This window comes from Salvelinus sp. IW2-2015, linkage group LG6.2 (genome assembly GCF_002910315.2).
Source record: "Salvelinus sp. IW2-2015 linkage group LG6.2, ASM291031v2, whole genome shotgun sequence".
NCBI lineage: Eukaryota > Metazoa > Chordata > Actinopteri > Salmoniformes > Salmonidae > Salvelinus > Salvelinus sp. IW2-2015.
In genome coordinates this window covers 2,867,397-2,895,301 of record NC_036846.1, presented here as the reverse complement: position 1 = coordinate 2,895,301, position 27,905 = coordinate 2,867,397, and the positions used below count along the sequence as shown (strand labels likewise).

The window sequence follows — 27,905 nt, the reverse complement described above, 5'->3', positions numbered from 1 at the left end:
TGCTGTGGGCTAGCCCCTATCTACCTTGCCCACCAAATACCCAAATGGGGCCATGTTTGCTGTGTACCCTCTTCTGACCCACCTACATCTGTTGAGAAACACAACAGAGCTGGAAGAACAGACCACCTCAGGGACAGCAGTAAGGTTTTAGATTTGGGGGTGGGTGAGGGGTTAGGATGGGTGAGTCAGCAGTCACTGACCTCCTATAAGAAAAAGCTAGAGGGAGCAACAACAATGACTGGTTTGTGGCCTTTGGAAAGTCGTGAGATGAGATTGGGCCTGTAATAAACAGAAGAGTTGAGAGGGCGGGTAATGGAATGGGCTTGTACTGACGTCAGCTTGTTTGTGTATGTTATGGGTTTGTGTGGTGGGGGTGGTGGGCAATGGATTTCTGCTGAGTTGTAAGAGGCAGCACAGCAAAGCTGGAGCCAAACAGCTGCCCACAAACACAGTTCCAACCACTGGGTGAAGAGAGGAGGGGAAGAGGAGGAGGAAGAGGGGCGTTGTTTGCATGCCAAAAATAAGCCTCCATATCCATTTGGAGGCTGCTTTTCTGCCGGGAGAGAAAGGAGAGATAGAAAGGAGGGAGAGAAAGGAGAGAGAGAAAGGAGAGAGAGAAAGGAGAGAAAGGAGAGAGAGAGAACGGAGTGATAGAAAGGAGGGAGAGAAAGGAAAGAGAGAAAGGAGAGGGAGAAAGGAGAGAGAGAAATGAGAGAGAGAAAGGAGGGATAGAAAGAAGAGAGAGAAAGTGGGGAGAGAAAGGAGGGAGAGAAAGGAGAGAGAGAAAGCAGGGAGAGTAAGCAGGGAGCGAAAGGAGGGAGAGAAAGGAGGGAGAGAAAGCAGGGAGAGTAAGCAGGGAGCGAAAGGAGGGAGAAAAAGGAGGGAAAGGAGGGAGAGATGGCAAGGAGAGCAAGGAGAGAGAGAAAGGGATGTTAGGGAGAGTAACAAAAGAAAAGGGCGGGGAACGGAGAAAGAGAGAGGGGAATAAGCTAGCCAGCACAGTGGAAAAAAGGCTGGAAAAGAGGACAAGAACGCAGGAGTGAGACAGACAGAGGCTGTGCCAAGCCTCCCACCTGAGTGTGCACGGCACGGCTGTGTTTTGTGTTTGGGATTTCAGGGAAAAGGAGGAGGAGAAGGAGGGGAGGAGGATGGAGCGTGGGGTGGGCCAGAGAAAGGAAGAGTCTGCTGGCAGCGTTGGTTTCACACACCAGTGATGAAGTGAAGCCCCTCGCAGGAATTCTTTCTGCTGCTGCGTCAGTTTTTTTCTCTGCCCTCGCTTTTCCTTCTTACTCACATCTGGAGCGGGGAGTCACTTCCTCTGTCTGTGCTGCCCAGCGTTGTCTTGTGCTTTAACAGGGCTAGTCCTCTCATCCTCTAGCCCCCCTTCACCTCCTCCTCTGACGACACTCTAGGGAGATACGGAACACACCACGCCAGGGGGACGGGACACTCCCAACACACTCTCAGCACGGGACCGACCAGGGACCCTTTACACCCCCCACCAACACCCCCGACCTACCCTCTGTAATCTACGTCTGACAACAGAGAGGAAGAGAGAGACTGTGGAATCTGGAGAGAACTGCAACCATCAACTGAACTTTCTGTAGGGTGTTTGCCCTTTCCCTTATATGGCAAAACAACTGGAAAAGCATTTGAATTGTCTGATATCTATCCACCACAGCAGGCTGTGCAGCAGGGTTTGTTTGTATGGCTGACTGACTTCTCTTGGTTCTTCTTTCCTGTGTTGTTTGCATGCAGGGCTTTTATTGAGGGGACAGCAGGCAGGAGCATTGCCGGTCTTTGGGGTGAGGCTGCAGGCACTACCCCCAGGGGTGGTTGGCTATACGCACCATTGCTCCCCCCCTCTCTTTCTCTCTCTCTCTATCTCTGTCTGTCTGAGAGGAACATCCAGCTGTCTGTCTGCCTGAGAGGAACATCCAGCTGTCTGTCTACCTGATAGGAACATCCGGCTGGCAGCAAACTGCACACAGACACTGAGACAGTTGTTCTCTGTGGGGGAACTAACAACAAGGTGGGCCAGAGTTCAGCAACTGTAGTTTTGGAATCTGGACACAGAGAAATCTGTGGGAGGGATATTGACTCTGACTCTATAACGACAACAATCCTCAAATGCAACAGGATGTGTAACCCAGTAGGACCCTGGAAGGCGTGCCTGTCTTAAATGAGGAGGACTATTGTTGTTGTCCTGTGCCGACCTTACTAATGAGGACGAGGATGCTGGAGAAGCTGTGAACACTCAAGAGGACTGAACAACAAGAGCTCCTGACTGGAGGGTTTCGTGGTGCCATGACACAGGTGTCTGGGACAGACTGTGTGTGTGTCATCTCTGACCGTACACCTTGTTGTGGATTACCCTGTTGGACGGACAGACACTCCACTGACTGACAGGTGGACAACAACAGCAAAGGTTGTCATGGCGATGGCAGCGTGGTACCACCGTGACATCAGCCGCGTGCATGCGGAGGACTTGCTGGCCCGGGCTGGGAGGGARGGCAGCTTCCTGGTCAGGGACAGTGAGTCTGTGCCTGGAGCCTACGCCCTCTGTCTGCTGTGAGTAGCCTTCCACCACACACACACACYCGCGCATGCACGCACACACACAAACATAAAATTCCTTTCCATCTCTGAGTGTGTATGGTCAATATCAACTCAGTGATGCTCACAGTCAGTGGAAAGGGAACTAACCTCACATTCACATGTGCTATAGAGTGTCTCAATGTCGGCATTGTAAATGGATTCAGCAGCCTGTCTCTCTGTCATCTTTATCATTGTCACTCTGAGCTGGGACAGCGGGCAGGGAGAAGGCTGTGGCTCACAGGGCTGCTGGAAGTCTATAGCTCCTGAACCCTCAGGTTGCCCAGTCCCGATACAGCCCAACCAAGCCTGGCCAGTGTCCGTGTAACCCTGGCTTAGGGCTCCCTGTCCCCCCCTCTCCTCTCCTCCCCCCTCCCTTCAGTCTTCCCTGGGGCCCCTGGAAGAGGGCGGGAGCTACAGTGACCACACGGCTCTCTGTGCACAGCGGCCCGAGCCAGACACATTCCTGAAAGCTGAGCCCCACTGCTGCTCATGTTGCTCCCACCCCCCTCTCTCTCCCTCTTAGCTGTCTCATTCTCTCTCTCCCTCTTAGCTGTCTCATTCTCTCTCTCCCTCTTAGCTGTCTCATTCTCTTCTCCCTCTCTTTTGCTGTTGTTTTCTATTCTGTGTTTTTTCTGTCCCTCTGTCCCTCTTCCTCCTCTCTACGTTGTATGTAGGCCTAGTGTACACTAATCTAATCTCCACATCAATACAGGTCTGCTGTTTCTTTACATTATTCTCTAACTTCATTACAGGGAAATATGAATTCATTCTAGATGAATGATACCTGTGATTTTTGACCAGGCATCACAAGGCCATGCTTTCAGCAGGGGGCTTTCAACTGGTGTCTTTTCAACAGGGGGGGGGTAGGCATTTACTGTACTGTGTTTAGAGATAAAGTAGAGATAAAAGTTAGCCATCTATTGGATACTTGACACAGACTAGTGGTATGATTTTGCTACCAAATGATTATTATCGAACATGAAGCCCGCATGCGGGCCAGATGAGTCACTCCCCTCTGGCTAGTTTGTGTAGGTTGTGTAAATAGTGGTGTGTAAAAACGTGAGATGTGTGGGTAGGTTATTTCCATGTAAAGATGAGCACCAACATGTGGCGTTAATAGGATCATGTCAAAATGGGTGTCAAAAGAAAGCTAATTAAGAGTCTATATTTTTTTTAATTTAGGCATATATACATTATACAAGAGTTTTCCATCCTTAGAACATGGAATAAGCATAGGTTTTAATTCCTTGTCAAACAGATGGAAAAGGAGTCTGAGAAAACATCTACCAGAATAAGTCATAAAAGGAATTAGAAATACATCTAAAACACAAGAATGCTGAAGTAAAAACCCTGCCAACTAATATCAACACTTATATTTAGGTTAGGAAAATATTTTCTGCTTTCTATAAGTTGAAGATACATTGCCTTGTGCCTTGAAATTCTGTTACCAAAAACCCCCATATTTTAAAGATATTTTTATGTGGAGGGAGAATAATGAAAGTTCACAGAAGTAACCAGTAAAGGTAGACATATCAATTAGTTATAGAGTTTTTACCAATATCAATTATGTTAATGAATTGGCAACAGAATTTCTGAAAAATCTGCAACAGAATTTCTTCCTCCCTTCCACTGTCATGTTGATAACTGTTTTCTTTCACTTTCTGTCATCTGATGGTCAAAGCTAATGTGTCTGGACAACCCCTCCCCTAGGTCTATTTATTTCTGCAACAACATACTAACTCKTCACAATTTGTGAGCAAGCTGGTTACAGTGCCTCCTAAAGACATGACTGACATCGGGAAAAGAGGGTGGGCTTGCTGGTCAATAGGTGCCTTTCTTTGCGAGGCATTGGAAAACCTCCCTGGTCTTCGTTGTTGAATCTGTGTTTGAAATTCACTGCTCAACTAAGGGACCTTACAGATAATTGTATATGTGGGGTACAGAGATGAGGTAGTCATTCAAAAAATCATGTTTAAACACTATTATTGCACACAGAGTGAGTCCATGCAACTTATTATGTGACTTGTTAAGAACATTTTTACTCCAGAACTTATTTAGGCTTGCCATTACAAAGGGGTTGAATACTTACGTATTTACTCAAGACATTTCACCTTTTCATTTTTTATTAATGTCACGACTTTAATGTCGACTCCTCTCCCTGTTCTGCCGGCGCTCGGCGGTCGTCGTCACCGGTCTACTAGCTGTCACCGATTCCTTTTTCTTTTCTGTTGGTTTGTTCTTGATTGTTTTCACCTGTATCTTATTTGTTGTTAATTAGGGGCTATTTAAACTCCCAGGTCCCGCCTGCTGTTGTGCGGGCTTATCCTATATGTCAGTGGTGTATTATTGTTTTTGCTTTTACGTGTTGGTTGTCCGTTATTTTCCCTGGTTGAGAGACTATTCGGTTAATTGGTKATTTTGCCTGGTTGTTGGCTGGACGCAGCTGAAATAAACGTATTCATTGAAAGCGCTGCTCTCTGCGCCTGACTCCACACCTACCATTCCTAGCGATCCGTGACAATTAATTTGTAAAACATTTGAAAATCATAATTCCACTTTGACATTATGGGGTATTGTGTGTAGTCCAGTGACACAAAATCTAAACTTCCCAGTAAAGCAATAAAAACAATCAAGCATCCCAGATAAGTGCAAAAAATAGCCAACGTTAACATATGTYGCTTAAGAAACAAGGTTCAATAAATCAATAATTTGCTAGTAACAGATGAKATTCATATTCTGACAATCTCTGAAACTCACTTAGATAATACATTTGATGATACAGTGGTAGCAATACATGGTTATAAGATCTACAGAAAAGACCCAAATGCCAAAGGTGGAGGTGTGGCCGTTTTCTATTCAAATACACAGTTCTGTAAGGCTTAGAGAGGATCTCATGTTTGTCACGGATCCCTCCGGAACTGTCATTACTATTCCCATTGATTAGTAATTGTATAAGTGTGCCCTTTGTTCACCATTATTCGGTCGATTATTTTTACAATGTCCGTTGGTCGTGTGAGTACCTGTGCTGTGTTGTTTTGGCATCCGTGCCGCGCGTATTGCGCAGATGATTACGGGTCTCGTCCGGTGTGGTATCTTTGTGCGCTTGTGTATTTATTCGAGGTACTCCTCGCTCTTTTGTTTGGGTCTCAACAATGTGTTTTGTATACGTCTTTGTTTGGTCTTCGTCCCCGTGCCTTTACATGGCACGCTGTAATTTGGGTAGAAAAAAAACAAAACTATTACGCATTCCTGCGCCTGTCTCCTGAACATTTATACCAGTGTGACAATGTTAAATACTGTTGAAGTAAGATGGCTACAGGTTCATCAGTTACACCTAAAGCCCATTCTGGTGGGAAGCTGCTTTGGATCACCAAGTGCTAACAGTCAGTATCTGGCTAACATGTGTGAAATGCTCGATAAAGTATGTGATATCAACAGAGGTATATTTTCTGGGTGATTTAAATATTGACTGGCTTTCATCAGGCTGCCCACTCAAGAAAAATGAAGGAAAATAAATTCTGTATATATGTAGTTTTGTCGATGTAAACAAATCAAAAACAGAAACGTCCCTTTTTCAGGACCCTGTCTTTCAAAGATAATTTGTAAAAATTCCAAATAATTTCACAGATCTTTATTGTAAAGGGTTTAAACACTGTTTCCCATGCTTGTTCAATGAACCATAAACAATTAATAAACATGCACCTGTGGAACGGTCGTTAAGACACTAACAGCTTGCAGACGGCAGGTAATTAAGGTCACAGTTATGAAAACTTAGGACACTAAAGAGGCTTTTCTACTGACTCTGAAAAACACAAAAAGAAAGATTCTCACGGTCCCTGCTCATCTGCGTGAACGTGCCTTAGGCATGCTGCAAGGAGGCATGAGGACTGCAGATATGGAGAGGCATGAGGACTGCAGATACGCCTATGGGCACAAACCCACCATCGCTGGACCAGACACAACTGGCAAAAAGTGCTCTTCACTGACGAGTCGCGGTTTTGTCTCACCAAAGGTGATGGTCGGATTTGCGTTTATCGTCGAAGGAATGAGCGTTACACCGAGGCCTGTACTCTGGAGCGGGATCGATGTGGAGGGTCCGTCATGGTCTGGGGCGGTGTGTCACAGCATCATCGGACTGAGCTTGTTGTCATTACAGGCAATCTCAACGRTGAGCGTTACAGGGAAGACATCCTCCTCCCTCATGTGGTACCCTTCTTGAAGGCTCATCCTGACATGACAATGCCACCAGCCATACTGCTCGTTCTGTGCATGATTTCCTGCAAGACAGGAATGTCAGTGTTCTGCCATGACCAGCGAAGAGCCCGGATCTCAATCCCATTGAGCACGTCTGGGACCTGTTGGATCGGAGGGTGAGGGCTAGGGCCATTCCCCCCAGAAATATCCGGGAACTTGCAGGTGCCTTGGTGGAAGAGTGGGGTAACATCTCACAGCAAGAACTGGCAAATCTGGTGCAGTCCATGAGGAGGAGATGCACTGCAATACTTAATGCAGCTGGTGTCCACACCAGATATTGACTGCTTTTTTGTTTTTTTGACCCCCTCTTTGTTCAGGGACACATTATTCCATTTCTGTTAGTCACGTGTCTGTGGAACTTGTTCAGTTTATGTCTCAGTTGTTGAATCTTGTTATGTTCATACAAATATTTGCACATGTTAAGTTTGCTGAAAATAAACGCAATTGACAGTGAGAGGACGTTTCTTTTTTTGCTGAGTTTAATTTTGTGCCACAAAAGCCAAGTAGATATACATGTTTATAAACACAGGGCCGCTACAATTATTGTTATACAATGAATTTCGATCTATCCCTTAGGTAGCCAACTTGAAGACATCATGACGAACTTGCGGGCAAACATTTCTGTGTAGTACAGATCAGGGACCCATGAAAAAAATTATGTTACCGCAATTCCGTTACCGGGTGTAAATCCACTTACTGTGGCTCAATAACCAAAATAGATTTTTTTCAGAGTCAAGGTGTCATGTCACCTTCCCATTCTTTCGGGAGACATCTTTTCATCTTAATCTTGAGGAGATATTTAACAGATCTTTTGAAAAACATGGTCACATGAAAAACGGAGGGAGATTTTACCAAAATTATTTTACTAAACGTTGCATATGCACAGTTCTTCCAGTAAATGTTTCTGCAAACTGTTCTGTGTAAATTGTTAAAAGCAGTCATTGTGCATAGAGTTGTATGGTTTGTTTAACTTTGAAATCAAAGGTTTTTGTTTGGCATACATTTTAAGTGAAAAATCTGAGTCTCAGCGCAGTTCCGTTTCCATGGAATTGCCTGGTAGTAGTCATGTAGTCCCACGCTGTGCAGTGGACCATGAAGTTGCTATAATAACCATCTAACTGAGTCACACCATCAACAAATTAGCGTCTTGTTTATCTTTAACAAGGGCAGCACATCTGCTCATCCATATTTCATTGTCACTTTAAAGCGTGTTTTGCCTTTGAATGTTTATTTCTGGCCCATGACAGTGGTATAGTTATGTGTAGTGCTGTCTTGGGGTATATAGTACATTTGTAAATGTTATTTTCCCCTTTTCAGGTTCCAACGGCACGTTCACACTTATCGTATTCTTCCTGATGCAGACGGCCTGTTGGCTGTACAGGTGAGTGACCATCATCAGTTTAACTTTCCAAACCCCCCTCACATACACACATGACCTAATCCTGACAGTAACTAGGCTAATACTGTAGCATATCCTACATGTGCAAGCATGATATTATCCTCTTGTAGCAACCACTTTCGAGAAAGAATGGACAGTACAATAKTGTAGTTGTTATCGTTACAAAAGAGGTGTGTTATTGTCTGTTGTAAGGGAAACAGGAAGTGTCTTGTGTTCATATACTAGGCTCATTCTGCCTTAGGCCTTTTTGTTTGAATGGCATCCCTGCCATGCGGCTGCATGCTTGGAGAATGACCGCTGCACAGAGGAGAAATTGTGTGTGTCTCACAGATTCCTGACCTACCCACTCATTGACCAGTGCTCTGAGGAGGATGGGTCTGTTTGTGCTTTGTGTGTGCATGTGCCGTGGACAAGGATGTGTGTGTTGAGGGTTAGTTGGGTGGGGGATCGGGATGGTTCGGATTAGTTTGTGTGTGGCGGTTGTATGGGTGTGTTTTAGATAGTGACTATAGGGGACGACTCCTTTCAAGAGCCGCAGCTCCTGGTCCTAATTATCAGGAATGAGGGAAAAAACACAGTAACAAAAAACATTTGAGGCAGCCCGCAAACCAGCCTGTGCATTCCTTTACCATATCTGGTGCAAAAACAACAGCTCAATAACAATTGTCTCATAGAGACAGTCATTTAATGAGTCTTTGATTTGAAAACACCATGTAAACGTTCTTTTCAGATGAGGGCTGTGCTCCGTGTACTGTATCGCTGCTTCGCTTGTCAGTAAAGTCCCCAATAAGCAGTTTGTCTCACTGGCTTTGCTATTAAAAAACATTACCACATAGGGATTGCGTGGTTGCTTTCTTGTTTTTCTGAGGGTGCTATTTTATAGAAGGGATATTTTGAGCTAAAAGACAGGCCGTTTTTGTCTCCCTGAGTCGTTTAGTCTGTATTTTCTTTGTAATCACTTTTCAAGAGTTCCTCGAAAAAATGCATAAACCATTAGAGGAGTCCCTGGCAACTGGGGCAGCTAATGTCTGCCAAAAAGGGTTTTTCAAACCACACAATGAAAACAAACGTTTCTAAAATAAGACGTACAGGAAAGGGGCTTTTAGTTTGCAGTGTTGCTGTGTGCGCCCTTTGGGTCCTGTGTCTGAGAGTGTGTCCGTGGCATCTAATATGTCTATGCCCGCGGTGTGTGTGTGTGTGTGACTGGCACTTAATGTGTTTGTCTATGGCTGTTGAATATGTGTTTCCCCTCCATGTTTACTGTACGTATCTGAGACAGCTGGCTGTTGGAGTGTTTATAGCGGGCAGCGTTTGTGCGTGTGTACGGTAGACTGGCTCAGAACACAGAGGTCGGCTAGTAAACTGCTGGAACACTGTTACTCGTGGCAGCCAACCTTGCCAGTGACCAGAATTTGGGGGGGTTGTTTGTGACATCATCTCCTGTCCTGTGGCTGATTAGCAGTGGTTTCTGCAGCCTGCTTGGCAGTGAGTGTTTGATGTGGTTCTTGTTCTGGCTATGCAAACAGAGGTGAGTGGTTGTGACTTCTGTTTGGCACCTCCAGGGTCTAAGAGACCGCACCTCTACTCCAAGGGATCCTCCTGAGTATATCCAGGTCCATTTTGTTTTGGTGGACACTGTTCGAACAACACATGCGTATCCTGAACAGGTTCATATGGATTTGAGACATTTGTACGGTCTTCCAAGCTTTAGGAACTTTAGAGAAACAGTTTATAAATATTATCTTGATGGACGGTTTGCAGATCATTGTGGCACCAGTTCAGGGAATGTGTTCATCTATCCTGTACATAAAGGAAACTCTCATGAAGATCACCTGTTGTGTAGGTTATGTATCATGTGTTTATGGTATTTTTGACCTTTCTGGGTAACCACAGCCCATGTATGTATAACCACAGTATGTATAACCACAGTGTGTTTCCCCACAGACATCTCAAGGGGTGCAGGTGAACTGTTTCCGTACGCTGGGGGACCTGGTGTTGGGGTACCAGCACCCTCATAAGGGTCTGGTCACCCCCTTGCTGTACCCTGTGGGGAGGGACACAGAGCCTGGTGAGGAGAGCTCAGGTGATGATGAGAAGCAAGGGCTGGTGTGGAGTCCCAGCCCAGCCCCAGTCTCGGTCAGTACAGCTCCCCCAGCAGGACCCCCAGTCACCTCATCCCCCCACCTCCTCTTCCTCCACAGGCTGCAGGAGCTCAACACACCCAGGTACACATAAATAGGGAAAAATGTGCAATATCGGTCTGGGGCTATTTAGGGTACTTTAGCACTGTAGTACTTTCCTATGGCATCTAGGTATCTCCCTTCCTCTTCAGCTTGCCTGTGTGCTGCTTTCAACAAGGCTTACGTTTGCGAACACTCACGAAAAACGTTAGTTCCGTTATTCCGTTAGTTTTATCTACTCTTTCTGGTAAAATGATGGAAAAACCACATAAAATGTAGATTTTTTTACTGTGGTTTCACAGCATGGCAGGTGAGGTGGTTGGGCTGCTCAGTGAGTATCTGTGCAGTGAGCTGCCTCTGGATGTGGAGGGTCTACGTAGAGGAGCAAAAGGCCTACGCCATCTACACCACACCCTGGGCACCGCATGCCAGGGACTCAACAGGTGGGTTTCAGCATTTTGCTACTGCTATTACAGTTAAAGTGTTGTATGTCATTTAGTGTTTGTGATGTGATGGATTTGTTGGGAGAAAATGAAACTGATTGTCTGATCCACAGTGAGATTGATCTGACCATGTCCAGTTTGGAGACGCTGGCCAAAGTGTTTGACCATCCCACCTGCCCTTTAACCTCCACCAAGTCACAGGTACATCCCATCTGTGATATACCCTGTCTGTCCTACCCGGTCTGTTCTTTTTTTTACCCCGTTTTCTACCCAATTTCGTGGCATCCAATTGGTAGTTACAGTCTTGTCTCGTCGCTGAAACTCCCGTACGGACTCAGGAGTGGCGAAGGTCGAGAGCCGTGGGTCCTCCGAAACACAACCCAACCAAGACGCACTGCTTCTTGACACAATTCCCACTTAACCCGGAAGCCAGCCGCACCAACGCGTCGGAAGAAACACACCGTGCACCTGGAGACCGTGTCAGCGTGCACTGCGCCCGGCCCGCCACATGAGTCGCTAGTGCGCGATGGGACAAGGACATCCCTGCCGGCCAAACCCTCCTTTAACCCGGACGACGCTGGGCCAATTGTGTGCCGCCCCATGGGTCTCCAGGTCGCGGCCGGCTGCGACAGAGCCTGGACTCGCAGTGCCTTATACCACTGTGTCACTCGGAAGGCCKCTACCCGGTCTGTCCTACCCTGTCTGTCCAACCCTGTCTACTCTACTATGGTCCACAACAGACCCACAAACTAAYAAGACAGGAAATGAATGGAAATCTGATCTGCTACGCCATCTAGTGCACTAATTGAGAAATTACTTTCACAGCGCATCACTGTTAAAAAAGTTTAAAATAAAACACCTCTAAATATGTTCCATTCATGGGGTCCAATTCTATATTTATATCTGTATTGCACATAGCACATAGCTACTTAATACAGTATATTACTGTCCCTCCTTTTAGAATATGGGTAGAGGTCCAGACATGGAGTTGGACAGCCTGCTGTGTAAGATCTCTGTCCTGGTCAGCCTGCTCTCCTCCCTGGAGAAGAGGGTATGTACCCCCATACATACACACACACACACACACACACACACACACTATCCCCCAATGCAAACCAGTCTGATATTCATTTACTATACAGTCTAAAGCTCTCTATGCTCTTACTGTGCAGGTGCTGAAAGCTCTTCAAGATGCTGTGACCAATCACAACCTGGCTGTGCAGCCTGCCCCTTCCCGTGAGCCCGCCCCTGTCTCAGCTCCAGTCCCTGCTCCAGTCCCAGTCTCTGCTCCATCCCCTGCTTCTGCCCTTGCTCCAGCTCCAGCCCCTGCTCCAGCACTAGTCCCTGTAGCCAAGAACAATGCCAGGCCCATACCTGTCCACTCTTTTCAGGTGACAGAGAGAGACAAAGGGCAGTTCATACTTTTAGAGGGGCATACCAGCTGTTTAATCATATTTTGATAATTTTTGTGGTACAATATTGTATATCTTGCATCATCTTTGTGTGTGTGTGTGTCTAGATTAAGATGGTGCGTTACGGCAGACAGACAGTGTCAGTGAACTTGGASACAGGAGTGCTGCTGTTTGACAGGAAGGCCGGGTCATTCGGAGCGGAGACAGTCTCACACGACCGGAGTAAGAGAATAACATCAACATCTGACATTACTTGACCGAGTTCGATGAAGAAGCATTCAATGATCCTAACGATTACCCTCTTTTTCCTTGCGTGCGCACGTGTCAGTTCTGCAGCTAGTCAAGTTCCAGAGCAGTCCAGCCAAGCTGCGCATGGTAGTGGACAGTCATCACAGCACCCCACGAGAGCTCATGTTTGAGAGTGCAAGGGTACATACAGGTCTACATTCATCTGTGTATGTTGCCACCCATTGGATTCCATTGTAGTTTTTATATTGACTGAGAACACTCTCTCTTCCCTCCAGAAACGGGAGGCGTTCTGCCAGCTGCTACAGCTGATGAAGACCAGACACTCCCATCTGAGCGAACCTGACGTCATCTCTGTGTTTGTGGGCAGCTGGAATATGGGTAACTATGACATCAATAGAACCTCACTGTCCTAGAGTAATATGTCTTCCGTTGTTACTGTCTGACATCAGTACTTTTACTGGTATGGCTACGGTTATTACAGGGTTATTACAGGGTTATTACACTAGAAAGCCACAATTTTCTTGTTAGAAACACCCTTTTTTTATTTGAAGCACTAGATGGTGGTCTATACTGAGTTGGACCCTCACTAATGATCTTAATGGCTGTGTGTCCAGGTGGCTCCCCTCCCCCTCGCAGTCTGCAGTCCTGGGTGACGTGCTGTGGTCTGGGGCGAACCCCAGATGAGTCCACAGCTCTGCTGCCTCATGACATCTACGCCCTGGGTACCCAGGAGAACTCTCAGGGGGAGAAGGAGTGGACCGAGCACGTTAAGGCTACCCTACACAGCTACACTCATATAGAGTACAAACAGGTGAGCATCAGTTTTTCCTCTATTGTCCTCCATTTAACTATWAAAAAAAATTGGGACAGAGACAATGTACAACAAAAYCATAGAACACGGAGAAAGGAAATGTTGCACCAGATTTAGCAAACAGCTCATTTCCATCTGTTGTCCCCAGTCCTCTTTCTCCATCTCTCTCTGCTTCTTTTTCTCCATCTCCATGTCCCTCTTTTCCTCCATCTCTACTGTATGTGTCGCTCTTTCGCTGTCTTTCTATCTCTGTCTCTTTCTTTCTGTCCCTATACCTTATTGGCCCTTTCTCCCAGCTTTCAGTGTCTCTGATTGTCATTATGCTCTGGATAAGAGCGTCTGCTAAATGACTTAAATGTAAATGTAATTATGCCCTTGCTCACCTTATAGGATATCTGTTTGATATACTTTTTCTTTTACCATTCATCCTGAAGCAATGAGAGCTGTTTATCTCTCTGTGACAGTTACTTTACACGCTCTTTGTATTTGCACAAAGAGGTAATAGAAAAGACTGTATAAACCAATGACTTATATAAACCCTGGATTGCGYATGCTATGTATTGGCCAATGAGAGGATTTGAAACCACCATATTGGCACTCCCTAGGAGAGAGGGTTCTCCATAGGAATGAATGGAATTCTACAGTYTTTCAATMAAATGTTTTAAGAACAAAATGACATCGATTTCAGTATTTTGTTGTTGTAGTGGGGACAGTAACATTCAGACTTTCAAAAAGTATGCTTTAAGGAAAATAATTGTATATATTTTACACTTTTTATTTGTATGTTTAGCTCACATAATATAATGAAAAAGTGTGCATTAKTGTGTCTGTAATGGAATAAACGTGYCAAAAACTATGCATTTCTATAGCTTCCCCCCKAAAAATMTACAACAGTGGAGGAGTGCCAAGATGGGGGTGCGGTGGCTTCAAAATAGCTTCCCCTGTTTGTCATCTAGTGTATATATAAATCGTTGGTATAAACTGGAAGTTAAGGTTTATTGCTCATCCATTTACCTGATACTTACTGGAGTTAGCCTAGCAATAAAATGTCTAAAAACGATTGCTTATGTCTATGATTATGATACTTCCATGAAAAATCAAGATATATATGTTATCATTACTTTAGCTTTTTTTCAATCAGCAGTACTGTAGGCCTATGTCTTGATTGCTCTGTTATAGTGTTCTGTGGTTATGTGTCCTGCAGGTGGCAGTACAGTCGCTGTGGAACATGAGGCTAGCAGTGTTCGTGAAGCCGGAGCACGAGAGTCGCATCAGCCATGTAAACACAGCCAGTGTGAAGACTGGCCTGGGGAACACACTGGGTATGATACCAGGCCCCTACTTGGGTCATCTATGGGTCGGCTACCCATAACACCACACCCTCCTCCTCGTCTCAGAAATGAATGCGTAGTATACACATACACATACCAGTGGAGACTGCTGAGGGGAGGACGGCTCATAGTGATGGATGGAATGGAGTCAATAGAATGTCAAGGAAACAACATGTTTGATACCATTCCATTGACTCTATTCCAGGCARTATGAGCCGTCCTCCCGTCAGCAGCCTCCACGGACACATACTGTATCTTTGGCATAGCCTACAGCCAAAGACACGTGTCAAACTCATTCCACGGAGGGCCTACGGGTTTTTTGCTCCTCCCTTGTACTTGACTGATGAATTAAAGTCACTAATTAGTAAATAACTCCCCTCACATGGTTGTCTAGGTCTTAATTGGGAGGAAAAAACAAAAAGCTGCAGACACTCGGCCCTCCATGGAATGAGTTTGACACCCCTGATCTGTGATATCAGAGCATGATTAACAGGAATGAGATGTTGTGTTTTATTAACTAAATGAGGTTAACCTTTAAATGTCAAATCTGTTTGTTTCCAGGAAATAAAGGTGCTGTTGGGGTTTCCTTACTCTTCAACYGTACTTCTTTTGGATTTGTCAACTGCCATCTGACCTCTGGCAGTGAGAAAGTAGTCAGGTATGTACATATTGTATACACCAGTGGAGGCTACTGAGGGGAGGACGGCTCATAATAATGGCCGAAACCGAGTGAATGGCATCAAACTATGTGTTTGATGCATTTGATACCGTTCCGCTAATTCCGCTCCAGCCATTACCACGAGTCCGTCCTCCCCAATTYAGGTGCCACCAACCTCCTGTGGTATACACAACTGTATACACACCTATTTCCAATGGTCGGCTCTTTGGTATATCATTTGGGTGTTAGTTGACAGATAAAACATTAGGGTAATGTTCAACACAACTATCATCAGATTGATGTACACTGTGTCCTTTCTATATAAGGACATGRCAGGGCTGTAGAGTGTATACGTTTCCAATGTATGTACGCAGCGTGTCTATGTGTGTGAGTTGATGTTGTCCCTCCCTGTGCTTGTGGTCCTGTCAGGAGGAACCAGAACTGTGCGGACATCCTCAGACTGTTGTCCCTGGGTGACCGGCAGCTCAGTGCCTTTGACGTCAGCCTGCGCTTCACACATCTCTTCTGGTGTGGAGACCTCAACTACAGACTAGATCTGGACGTACAGGTCAGACAAGCCCTGTCTCCTCTCCGCTCTCTGTTTCGTTGTTCCCCAGCAAATAGATCAGATGTAGTGTAACCCGAAATCAAGAATCTCCATAGACCCAGAGCCGTACCTTGAATCCTCTCATACTGAATCGCTATTGCTTTACAGGACATTCTGAAACATGTTTCCAAGCGGGAGTTTGATGAGCTCATGTGTGCTGACCAGCTGACACGAGAACGACACAAGAGGAAGGCCTTCCTCAATTTCAGTGAGTAGCATCCTACTGACGTCATGTCAAACTGTATAACTTCCTGTGCGGGTGAAAATACCTGTTATTTATTCTTGTCAATAATTTCTCCTCTTCGTTGCTTTTGTCTCGGAATCTACCCCTTCTCTCTCCCTTTCTCTCTCTTTGTCCTGGTTAAGAGGAAGAGAAGATTGCGTTTCCGCCCACCTATCGGTACGAGAGGGGGTCCAGGGACAGTTACCTGTGGCAGAAGTACAAGACCTCTGGCGTGAGTCTATCTCCTTGTGACACTATCTGACACAACCTCTCAAAGCTACATTGTGTCCAAATCAGCGTGTTGTCTGAATTACATTCAAGCAGTAAGTGATGAATAATCCACACAAAGCATCATTTGTGAGCCTTGTGAAAGCAGTCAGRAAATAAGGGAATTGCATAATGCTAGGTTGGGAACCTTCGCCTTTGCAACTAGTGTAACTTGCCCCCCTAAACATTCTACACAAATAAGTATAGCTCACGACTGGATTTACTGTATGTGTAACCCAATCAGTCTCTATTGGGGTCACAAGGGGTGGATGCTTTGACGGCAGCTGTCATCATGACTACTAAAACTACCTCACAGAGTGAAATGGCTTGTATGATTGGAATGCAGTGTTCCCTACATTATATAATACAATTTTTCTAAATCAATTCTATGTTCAATYTGTCCGCATCGAACACACACAAACACACAATAAATATAGCCATTCTTCTATTCTGTGTCTACAGGTGCGTGTCAATGTGCCATCATGGTGTGACCGGATTCTGTGGAAGTCTTACTCAGAGACACATATCACCTGCAACTCCTATGGTGGGTTTAGGTTTACGACATGGATGATTTTGATGGGGCTGGGGGCCACAAAAAAACGGAACTCATCATGAGGGGCCGCAGTGGCTCATGGGTCTGCGTACCCCCCCAACCCCATCCCCTTGTGAGAAAGCATTTTAGCGGCCCCATTCATGACAGCGATGACCGATATTTACATTTTAATGTTAATTTCCTGCAATTCTACTCATTTTGCCACAGGGTGCAGGCAAATGTTTGCAGTTTATGTGATAACTGATGATCAATGGGCCCCACCTCGGTCAGTAATTGGACCATGCTTACTACAAGTTTAGATAGCTGGCCGCTAGACTAACTTACCAATCGTTAAAAAAAATGCTGACACGTGCTAATTGAGTGACTGCTGATGCACATTTCTAAATTGCACCTTGTGTATTCTATTACTCTAACTCTCAACAGGAAGTTGAGACCCCGATTGAGTTCCAACAAAAAACAAATATATATATATAATTTYTTTAATAAATAGTATTTTTGTTATTATTATTATTGGGCCACAGGCCTACAAAAGGGCGGCTGTGGGCAGCTAGTTGCCCATCCCTGGTTTAGGACATAAACTCAGCAAAAAAAGAAACGTCTCTTTTTCAGGACCCTGTCTTTAAAGATAATTCGTAAAAATCCAAATAACTTCACAGATCTTCATTATAAAGGGTTTAAACACTGTTTCCCATGCTTGTTCAATTAACCATAAACAATGAATGAACATACCTGTGGAACGGTCGTTAAGACACTAACAGCTTACAGACGGTAGGCAATTAAGGTCACAGTTATGGAAACTTAGGACGCTAAAGAGGCCTTTCTACTGACTCTGAAAAACACCAAAAGAAAGATGCCCAGGGTCCCTGTTCATCTGCGAGAACGTGCCTTAGGCATGCTGCAAGGAGGCATGAGGACTGCAGATGTGGCCAGGGCAATAAATTGCAATGTCCGTACTGTGAGACGCCTAAGACAGCGCTACAGGGAGACAGGATGGACAGCTTATCGTCCTCGCAGTGGCAGACCACGTGTAACAACACCTGGTCTGCCACTGCGGGGAAGACATCCTCCTCCCTCATGTGGTACCCTTCCTGCAGGCTCATCCTGACATGACACTCCAGCATGACAATGTCCCCAGCCATACTGCTCGTTCTGTGCATAATTTCCTGCAATACAGGAATGTCAGTGTTCTGCCATGGCCAGCGAAGAGCCCGGATCTCAATCCCATTGAGCACGTCTGGGACCTGTTGGATCAGAGAGTGAGGGCCAGGGCCATTCCCCCCAGACATGTCCGGGATCTTGCAGGTGCCTTGGTGGAAGAGTGGGGTAACATCTCACAGCAAGAACTGGCAAATCTAGTGCAGTCCATGAGGAGGAGATGCACTGCAGTACTTAATGCAGCTGGTGTCCACACCAGATATTGACTGTTACTTTTGATTTTGACCCACCCTTTGTTCAGGGACACATTATTCCATTTCTGTTAGTCACATGTCTGTGGAACTCAGTTTGACGTCTCAGTTGTTGAATCTTACGTTCATACAAATATTTACACACATTAAGTTTGCTGAAAATAAACGCAGTTGACAGTGAGAGGACGTTTCTTTTTTTGCTGAGTTTKTTTTTTGTTGGCTCGTAACATTATATTCAGACATAGTGCCTTCGGAAAGTATTCAGACCCCTTGACTTTTTCCACATTTTGTTACATTACAGCCTTATTCTAAAATGGATTAAAGAAATAAAAATCATCASCAATACCACTTGATGAAAAAGCTAAATCTGTTTTTTAGAAATYTTTGCTCYTTTATTAATWAWAAAAAAARAGAAATACCTTATTTCCTTAAGTATTCAGACCCTTTGCTATGAGATTCGAAATTGAGCTCAGGTACATCCTGTTTRCATTGATCATKCTTGAGATGTTTCTACAACTTGATTGGATTCCACCTGTGGTAAATTAAATTGATTGAACATAATTTGGAAAGGCACACACCTGTTTATATAAGGTCCCACAGTGCTTGTCAGAGCAAAYGCCAAGCCATGAGGTCGAAGGAACACAGGATTGTGTCYAGGCACAGATCTGGGGAAGGGTAACAAAACATTTCTGCAGCATTGAAGGTCCCCAAGAACACAGTGGCTTCCATCATTCTTAAATGGAAGAAGTTTGGAACCACCAAGACTCTTCCTAGAGCTGGCCGCCCWGGCCAAACTGAGCAWTTGGGGGAGAAGGGCCTTGGTCAGGGAGGTGACTTGGTCACCTGACAGAACTCTTGAGTTCCTCTGTGGAGATGGGAGAACCTTCCAGAAGGGCAACCATCTCTGCAGCACCACCAATCAAGCCTTTATGGTAGAGTGGCCAGACGGAAGCCACTCCTCAGTAAAAGGTACATGACAGCCCGCTTGGAATTTGCCAAAAGGCACCTAAAGACTCAGAGCATGAGAAACAAGATTCTCTGGTCTGATGAAACCAAGATTGAACTCTTTGGCCTGAATGCCAAGCATAACTTCTAGAAGAAACCTGGCACCATCCCTACGGTGAAGCATGGTGGTGGCAGKATTATTCTATGGGGATGTTTTTTAGTGGCAGGGACTGGGAGACTAGTCAGGATTGAGGCAAATATGAATGGAGCAAAGTACAGAGATCCTTGYTGAAAACCTGCTCCAGAGCGCTGAAGACCTCAGACTGGGGTGAAGGTTTACCTTCCAACAGGACAATGACCCTAAGCACACAGCAAAGACAATGCAGGAGAGTATTCGGGACAAGTCTCTGAATGTCCTTGAGTGGCCCAGCCAGAGCCCGGACTTGAACCCAATCGAACTTCTCTGGAGAGACCTGAAAATAGCTGTGCAGCAACGCTCCCCATCCAACCTGACAGAGCTTGAGAGGATCTGCAGAGAAGAATGGGAGAAACTCCTCAAATATAGGTGTGCCAAGCTTGTAGCGTCATACCCAAGAAGACTCGAGGCTGTAATCGCTGCCAAAGGTGCTTCAACAAAGTACTGAATAAATGGTCTGAATACTTTTATTTTTAATAAATTAGCAAACATTTCTAAAATCCTGTTTTTGCTTAGTCATTATGGGGTGTTGTGTGTAGATTGAGGGGAAAAAAACAATTAAATACATTTTAAAATAAGGCTGTAACCATAARAAAATGTGGAAAAAGTCTAGGGGCCTGAATTCTTTTGACCTCCTTCAGCAAATACTCCCCATACAGCATACTCCATCATAGCCATTAAAGGATCATTACTTTAGTCTATGCCYCAGGTTTTGATTGAGGTTGAATAGCATAGAGTGCTGAAGTGATCATTAGTGACATAAGAATGCTTGTATGATGGTGCAGTTAACAGAATAAGGATAATGGATACGGTTGTATCATTATGACTGAGATCTCTCTGTCTCCAGGTTGTACAGATGACATCTTCACCAGCGACCACTCGCCTGTTTTTGCCACATTCCATGTAGGGGTGACATCACAGTTCATTTCCAAAACAGGTGATTGTGGTTATTTTGACATAAGAATTTTGATTAATATACGTCGTATAATATAACTGTGATACTTGCTTGTGAGCCTCGATTTCTTTGCACTACAAAACAGACCCAAACTCTAGCATGGAGAGGGCCTGGATGGAGTTGGAAGGTGTTGAGGCCATTGTGAAGACGGCCAGCAAAGCCAAGTTCTTCATTGAGTTTCACTCATCCTGCCTTGAAGGTGCTTTGTCCTTAACCCTTTCTCATCTAGTTCATCTATAGTTCTATAATATACTCTGTGACTTATGTGATGAATAATTTAAGTCGATATCTGTCTTGAGCAGAGATCCGCCGTTCCGTAGAGAATGACTCACAGAGCTGTGATGTGCCTGGCTTCCTCAAACTGGGCTGGTCCCCCAAGCAGTTGCCCAAGGTAAKTACATCAATCTGGAGCTAGATGAGCAAACTCATACCAAAGACGCATAGCTAACCTGTTTGTGTGTGTGTGTCTACATATCATAGCTTCTCCCGATCCTCTCAGACATGGAGTACCTTCAGGATCAGCACCTCCTGCTGTCTGTCAAGTCATGTGACGGATTTGAGTCATACGGTTGGTCATTYCTCCTTCCCTTCCTGTTCGTAACCACCACCATTCACTATTTCCRCTCTCATCAGTCACTTAGTCAATCAATGCCCCTTGACCCTAGTCATTGAGATGTTTAGATTTTTTGAAGTGTATTTTAGGCACAGATCAAAGACCAGTGTACAGTCTTCAAATCTTAACTATTAGGAGAGAAAAAAGGTAAACTTACCAGAGATCGGTGTCTAGGCCGGGATCAGTGTCCACTCCATTGTTGATCCTACTGTTGACTCTGTAGGTGAGTGCTGTGTGGCGCTGCGCTCCCTTATCGGRGCGGCAYAGCAGTTTGAGACGTTTCTGACCCACCGGGGCGAGGAGATGGGCTCCATACGTGGGCGGGTCAGGGTCCACGTGCCCAAGGACCGGCGAGGAACACGGGAGAAGATCTACGGTGGGTTCGCCTGGCTGCCCTCCCGCCAACCTCATCACTGTCCTCCTCTCCTTCCTCTGCTCGCACTATCACTTCCCGCTGGGCTTCTGTTGCGACAGTCCATATGCCCTCTGGTTCTCCTGTGTATTTCTCATTGCTTCCTCTATTTGGTTCCTGATTGATCCAAGGCTTGGCTTTCTCTCTCTGTGGTCTCTGCCCTGGCTTCCTCTTTTGGCTCCTCGCTGACTGACCCTGACCAGATGCATCCTGAGACATTCAAAGGACACACAGTGTGAGTGGGTGCCATTTGCCCTATAGGTCAGGCATTATGCATTGCCATGACAACACACATGAACACTGCCACCACACGCCAGGGGCAGCCTTTACCCCAGACAACACAGGACATATGGAGAAGACATTAGTTAGATGGTGTCCAGTAAACATCTGTTTTGTCTTTTTCAGAATGGTTCTGCTTTGAGAAGGATGAGAAGGCTCTGGTGAGGGGATGCTTGTCTCCTCCTTCCACTCAGGCACCTATCAGCCGGTGAGGATCTTTTTTTTTTTTTTTTTTTGGTGTCACTCATTGTAAAACCAGCCAACATACATTGTCAGCATATGATTCCGAGATATGATTAGTGATGGGAGATTATAGTATAGTTTGTCATTTAGCCTACTTTCATTATTATCTGTCCACCCATTTCAGATCCTCACCGCCTCCACCCAAGCCGGCCCCTAGCAGTTACACAAACCCTGCCTACTTCATATTTGAAGGTGTGTCTGTCCTGGGAAGAGTAGAGGAATCTCCACCCCCTTGCAGGGACCCTCAGGTGGTCTGGGCCGGCGACTCCGCGCTGCAGTTACCCAAACTCTTCGGGGGGCGTGGCTGTGACAGGAAGTCCCCTCGCAGGTCTGACTTCACTGAAATCGAGATTCCAGGGATCCTGCCCCACTATCCTTCCACCAATGACCATCATCCACCCCAGACCAACTCCTCCTATCAGCTCTTCCCGTCAAAGGACCCATCGCCAATCCCCCCTGCCCCAAGCCCCACCTCTCACTATCATGAACAACCCATACAACCACGACCAAGCAAAAAAAATGTTGTCCAGGACTCCATCCTGCCTGCCAAGAACCTGAGGAACATGTACATGAACCACTCCGCCATCATCAGAGAGACCCCCAGGAGAGAACAGCCTAGGGTGCACCAACAGGAACAAGCCATCCCTGTACMGAGCAGCAAACTCCCAGCCTTCTACCCATATGTGTCCACCTGTGTACCCCACACCCAGGCCTCAGCACCGTGGGTGGTGGAGCAGCCAGTTGGGCCCCTTGGGGACCACTCCCTCACAGCCCTGCAGATAGCCAAGTCACTCAGCGAGGTAGACTTCTTCCCAGTGGACCTTGAAGCTCCATCTACCCCATGCCAGAGACCGGCCCAGAGGAATGACCTGGCCATGGCGGCAGAAAGAGGCTACTGCTGGGAGAAAGAGGTGGGTAGATATAAAATGTTTCTTTTATTTTTTTATTTCCCCTTTATTTAACCAGGTAGGCCAGTTGAGAACAAGTTCTCATTTACAACTGCGACCTGGCCAAGATAAAGCAAAGCAGTGCGACAAAAACAAAAGAGAGTTACACATGGGATAAACAAACGTACAGTCAATAACACAATAGAAAAAATGTAAATCTATATACAGTGTGTGCAAATGTAGTAAGATTAGGGAGGTAAGGCAATAAACAGGCCATAGTGGTGAAATAATTACAATTTAGCATTAACACGAGTGATAGATGTGCAGAAGCTGATGTGCAAGTAGAGATACTGGGGTGCAAAAGAGCAAAAATAAAAAACAATATGGGGATGAGGTAGTTGGGTGGGCTATTTACAGATGGGCTGTGTACAGGTGCAGTGATCGGTAAGCTGCTCTGACAGCTGATGCTTAAAGTTAGTGAGGGATTTATAAGTCTCCAGCTTCAGTGATTTTTGCAATTCATTCCAGTCATTGGCAGCAGAGAACTGGAAGGAAAGGAGGCCAAATGAGGAGTTGGCTTTGGGGATGACCAGATGAAATATACCTGCTGGAGCGAGTGCTACGGGTGGGTGCTGCTATGGTGACCAATGAGCTGAGATAAGGCGGGGCCTTACCTAGCAAAGACTTATAGATGACCTGGAAACAGTGGGTTTGGCGACGAATATGAAGCAAGGGCCAGCCAACGAGAGCATACAGGTCGCAGTGGTGGGTAGTATATGGGGCTTTGGTGACAAAACGGATGGCACTGTGATAGACTACATCTAATTTGCTGAGTAAAGTGTTGGAGGCTATTTTGTAAATGACATTGCCGAAGTCAAGAATCTGTAGGATAGTCAGTTTTACGAGGGTATGTTTAGCAGCATGAGTGAAGGGGGCTTTGATGCGAAATAGGAAGCCGATTCTGGATTTAATTTTGGATTGAAGATGCTTAATGTGAGTCTGGAAGGAGAGTTTACAGTCTAACCAGACACCTAGGTATTTGTAGTTGTCCACATATTCTAAGTCAAAACCGTCCAGAGTAGTGATGCTGGGCGGGGGGTGGGTGCAGGCAGCGATCGGTTTAAAAGTATGCATTTAGTTTTACTAGCATTTAAGAGCAGTTGGAGGCCACGGAAGGAGTGTTGTATGGCATTGAAGCTCATCTGGAGGTTTGTTAACACAGTGTCCAAAGAAGGGCCAGAAGTATACAGAATGGTGTCATCTGCGTAGAAGTGGGTCAGAGAATCACCAGCAGCAAGAGCAACATCATTGATATATACAGAGAAAAGAGTCGGCCAGAGAATTGAACCCTGTGGCACCCCCATAGAGACTGCCAGAGGTCCGGACAAAAGGCCCTCCGATTTTACACACTGAACTCTATCCGAGAAGTAGTTGGTGAACCAGGCGAGGCAGTCATTTGAGAAACCAAGGCTGTTGAGTCTGCCGATATGAATGCAGTGACTGACAGAGTCGAAAGCCTTGGCCAGGTCGATGAATACGGCTGCACAGTACTGTCTTTTATCTATGGCAGTTACGATATCGTTTAGGACCTTGAGCGTGGCTGAGGTGCATCCATGACCACCCCGAAACCAGACTGCATAGCGGAGAAGGTACGATGGGTTTCGAAATGGTCGGTGATCTGTTTGTTAACTTGGCTTTCGAAGACTTTAGAAAGGCAGAGCAGGATGGATATAGTTTGGGTCTAGAGTGTCTCCCCCTTTGAAGAGGGGGATGGCAGTGGCAGCTTTCCAATCTTTAGGGATCTCAGACAATACGAAAGAGAGGTTGAACATGGTAGTAATAGGGGTTGCAACAATTGCGGTGGATAATTTTAGAAAGAGAGGGTCCAGATTGTCTAGCCCAGCTGATTTGTAGGGGTCCAGATTTTGTAGCTCTTTCAGAACATCGGCAATCTGGATTTGGGTGAAAGGGAAGCGGGGGGGGGGGGGGGCTTGGGTAATTGCAGCGGGGGGTGTGGAGCTGTTGGCCGGGGTAGGAGTAGCCAGGTAGAAAGCATGGCCAGCCGTAGAAAAATGCTTATTGAAATTGTCAATTGTCGTGGATTTTTCGGTGGTGACAGTGTTTCCTAGCCTCAGTGCAGTGGGCAGCTGGGAGGAGGAGCTCTTATTCTCCATGGACTTTAGTGTCCCAAAACCTTTGGGAATTTGTGCTACAGGATGCAAATTTCTGTTTGAAAAAGCTAGCCTTTGCTTTCCTAACTGACTGTGTATATTGTTTCCTAACTTCCCTGAAAAGTTGCATATCGCGTGGGCTATTCGATGCTAATGCAGAACACCACAGGATGTTTTTGTGCTGGTCAAAGGCAGTCAAGTCTGGAGTGAACCAAGGGCTATATCTGTTCTTATTTCTACATTTGTTTAATGGGGAATGCTTATTTAAGATGGTGAGGAAAGCACTTTTAAAGAATAACCAGGCATCCTCTACTGATGGGATGAGGTCAATATCCTTCCAGGATACCCGGGCCAGGTTGATTAGAAAGGCCTGCTCGCTGAAGTGTTTTAGGGAGCGTTTGACAGTGATGAGGGATGGTCGTTGAACCACGGGCCCATTACGGAAGCAGGCAATGAGGCAGTGATCGCTGGGATCCTGGTTGAAGACAGCAGAGTTATATTTAGAGGGGAGGTTGGTCAGGATGATATCTATGAAGGTGCCCGTGTTTACGGATTTGGGGTTGTACCTGGTAGGTTCCTTGACAATTTGTGTGAGATTGAGGGAATCTATCTGAGTTTGTAGGTGCCTAGTAATGGGCCCAGACCTAAGGCTTTATCATTCAGTTTTTTGACTAGACGTTTGTTTTGGTGTTTGATACAGGTCCTATATGGAGCTCCAGAGACGGTGCGAGAACTACTCAGCACCCTGGGTCTACAGAAGTACACTCTGGGACTCAGCCTCAACGGCTGGGACGACCTGGACTACTTCAGGTGAGAGGAGGAATAACGGTGGATGGAACCTGATTTGTTTGGTCTCGGTGGTCTAAGTCAGTCAGGGATACCTAAATTACCTTTGCTCTCTCCACAGTGGCATCACAGAGGAGGACCTGCGTGCAGCCGGAGTGTCGAACCCGTCACATCGCCGGAGGATCCTGGAGAACCTACCCAGGATCTGGGATTCACTATAGACCTACTCACGTTGTTTGAGTTCTCAAACGGAACTTAATGGACATCGGTGACTGATGCCTGCCCTAATGGACTACTCGTCCTCTCTTCCACTCACGTCCGTTTATATACAGTAAAAAATAGTTTCTGGTAAGCAAACACACAGACATGGTGCGTGTCCCATGAAATCCTCATCTCATATCTGTTTCCATTCACACGTCCACCTTATAATGCTCAAACATTTTTTTATATCCAATTTTAGATCCACATAGCTAAATATTGATTTTATGTCTCCCCAGCAGTCACCAGACGAGTGTTTACTGAGCATTCACACGCTTCACCTCCTCCCCTGCCCTTTCCACTGCTCTGCCGTTTATATAGAACAGCTTYTAAAATCACTCAATAAGGGCCGTGGAGGATGAAATGTACAGCTGTACATATTTACCAGTGCACATTTTAACATGGCCTGGAAAGTTAATAATAAGGTCTCGCTTTCTGTTTACTGTCCGATGGTATTATTATCTTGTCACTGTGGTGTAGCTGTTAGTGATAAGAGGGGAATCCAGTGGGAGGAAAATGCGAACCCTGGGCCCGTTTATTTACATTCTTACTATTACATTGTATATGTTTCTCTATTCTCTCCCTTGTCCCATAACTCTCGTGCGCTCACGAGATAATAAAGTGGCACCCACCCATTTAACATGAACATCACAGTCACTTAATCAATGCTTCTGTGAACTTAGCTTTCTTTTTTTACTGCCTTTTTAAACCGTTATTGTATAAAACTAACTGTTGACATATGTGGGTTCTTAGACACTGCTACTGTGTGAAGATTGAGGGCCTGAAACTTGTGCTTGACGCCTGTGGTTCCTTTCCTGTGGTTCTTTGCCAGTGGTGCTACTTTGGTCATCTGAGTTTTAGATATGCATTTAACTGTGGATCATAGAAGTTTACTACTTTATTTTCTGAAGGTTGTTGAATTAAGGTAATGAAGTATTACATGCAGGTGATGTTACATTTATTCAACCAAATGGGACACGACGTGAATAAAACAATGTTGTGTCAACATTATGAAATAAACTCTAGATATTTATTAGGACATTTGGGACCATATAATCCAAAGGAGATTGAGCATGGGGAGGTTTCATATCCCAGACTGTACTATGGAATTATGTTTGTTTTGTCTTCATATAAAACTATAAATTATCCACACTCTTAATGGTACAGGCCTTGCTGGCACAAAAATACAATAGCGGAAAAACAAATCGACCATGCCTTGATATAATCATCAACCTAAAATGGTATACCTAGCTACAGCATATAAACACAATTATATTGCAATCTTTATAGAAATGACAGAAATTCAATTGAATAGCTGTCATCATTTGCTTAATTTGCTAAATTATAACAGGTTTATATATTATTTTTGCTAATTGTTATTTTTTCTTGAAGCCTTTCTTTGTTGGATATCTTCCCCAAAACTTCCTGTGTCTGGTTTCACACTATATTGTCAGTTACACCCACAAAAACCACACTACTCTGTGCTGTACTCACCTGTTCCCATGACATGATTTGGGTCTTTTACATAATGCAAGTCAATGTCAGTACCACACACAATAGCTCAGTGGATGTTATCAAGGCCTGCATGTTTGAACAGCAGAAATACTTTTACTCTTGTGTAAATTCCAATGTAAAGTGTACCCATGGAGCGACAGTCATTATGGGAAAATAATAGGTATTTGTCCTTACAGCAAATGTTCTATAACTACGAGCTGTATGTGGGTCCGATATAACTTCGGAACCCAGAACCATTTCCTGTCTGCGCTGGC

General features: G+C 45.3%; 1 protein-coding gene across 1 annotated transcript; it reads left to right on the top strand.

Annotated features, from left to right (window-relative positions):
* The first annotated feature begins 554 nt into the window (after nt 1–554).
* Nucleotides 555–27,177, top strand: inppl1b (inositol polyphosphate phosphatase-like 1b). Its single transcript, XM_023989869.3, has 26 exons — nt 555–2,571; nt 8,170–8,233; nt 10,196–10,476; nt 10,734–10,874; nt 10,988–11,075; nt 11,836–11,925; nt 12,047–12,265; nt 12,394–12,508; nt 12,615–12,715; nt 12,811–12,913; nt 13,150–13,346; nt 14,551–14,668; nt 15,239–15,335; nt 15,765–15,903; nt 16,051–16,150; nt 16,309–16,397; nt 16,895–16,976; nt 20,380–20,469; nt 20,573–20,686; nt 20,790–20,878; nt 20,968–21,055; nt 21,324–21,476; nt 21,918–21,999; nt 22,159–22,945; nt 25,793–25,902; nt 26,000–27,177. The coding sequence occupies exons 1-26, from the start codon at nt 2,435–2,437 to the stop codon at nt 26,097–26,099; spliced, it is 3,774 nt and encodes a 1,257-aa protein (XP_023845637.1). The 5' UTR covers nt 555–2,434; the 3' UTR covers nt 26,100–27,177.
* The last annotated feature ends 728 nt before the right edge of the window (nt 27,178–27,905 follow it).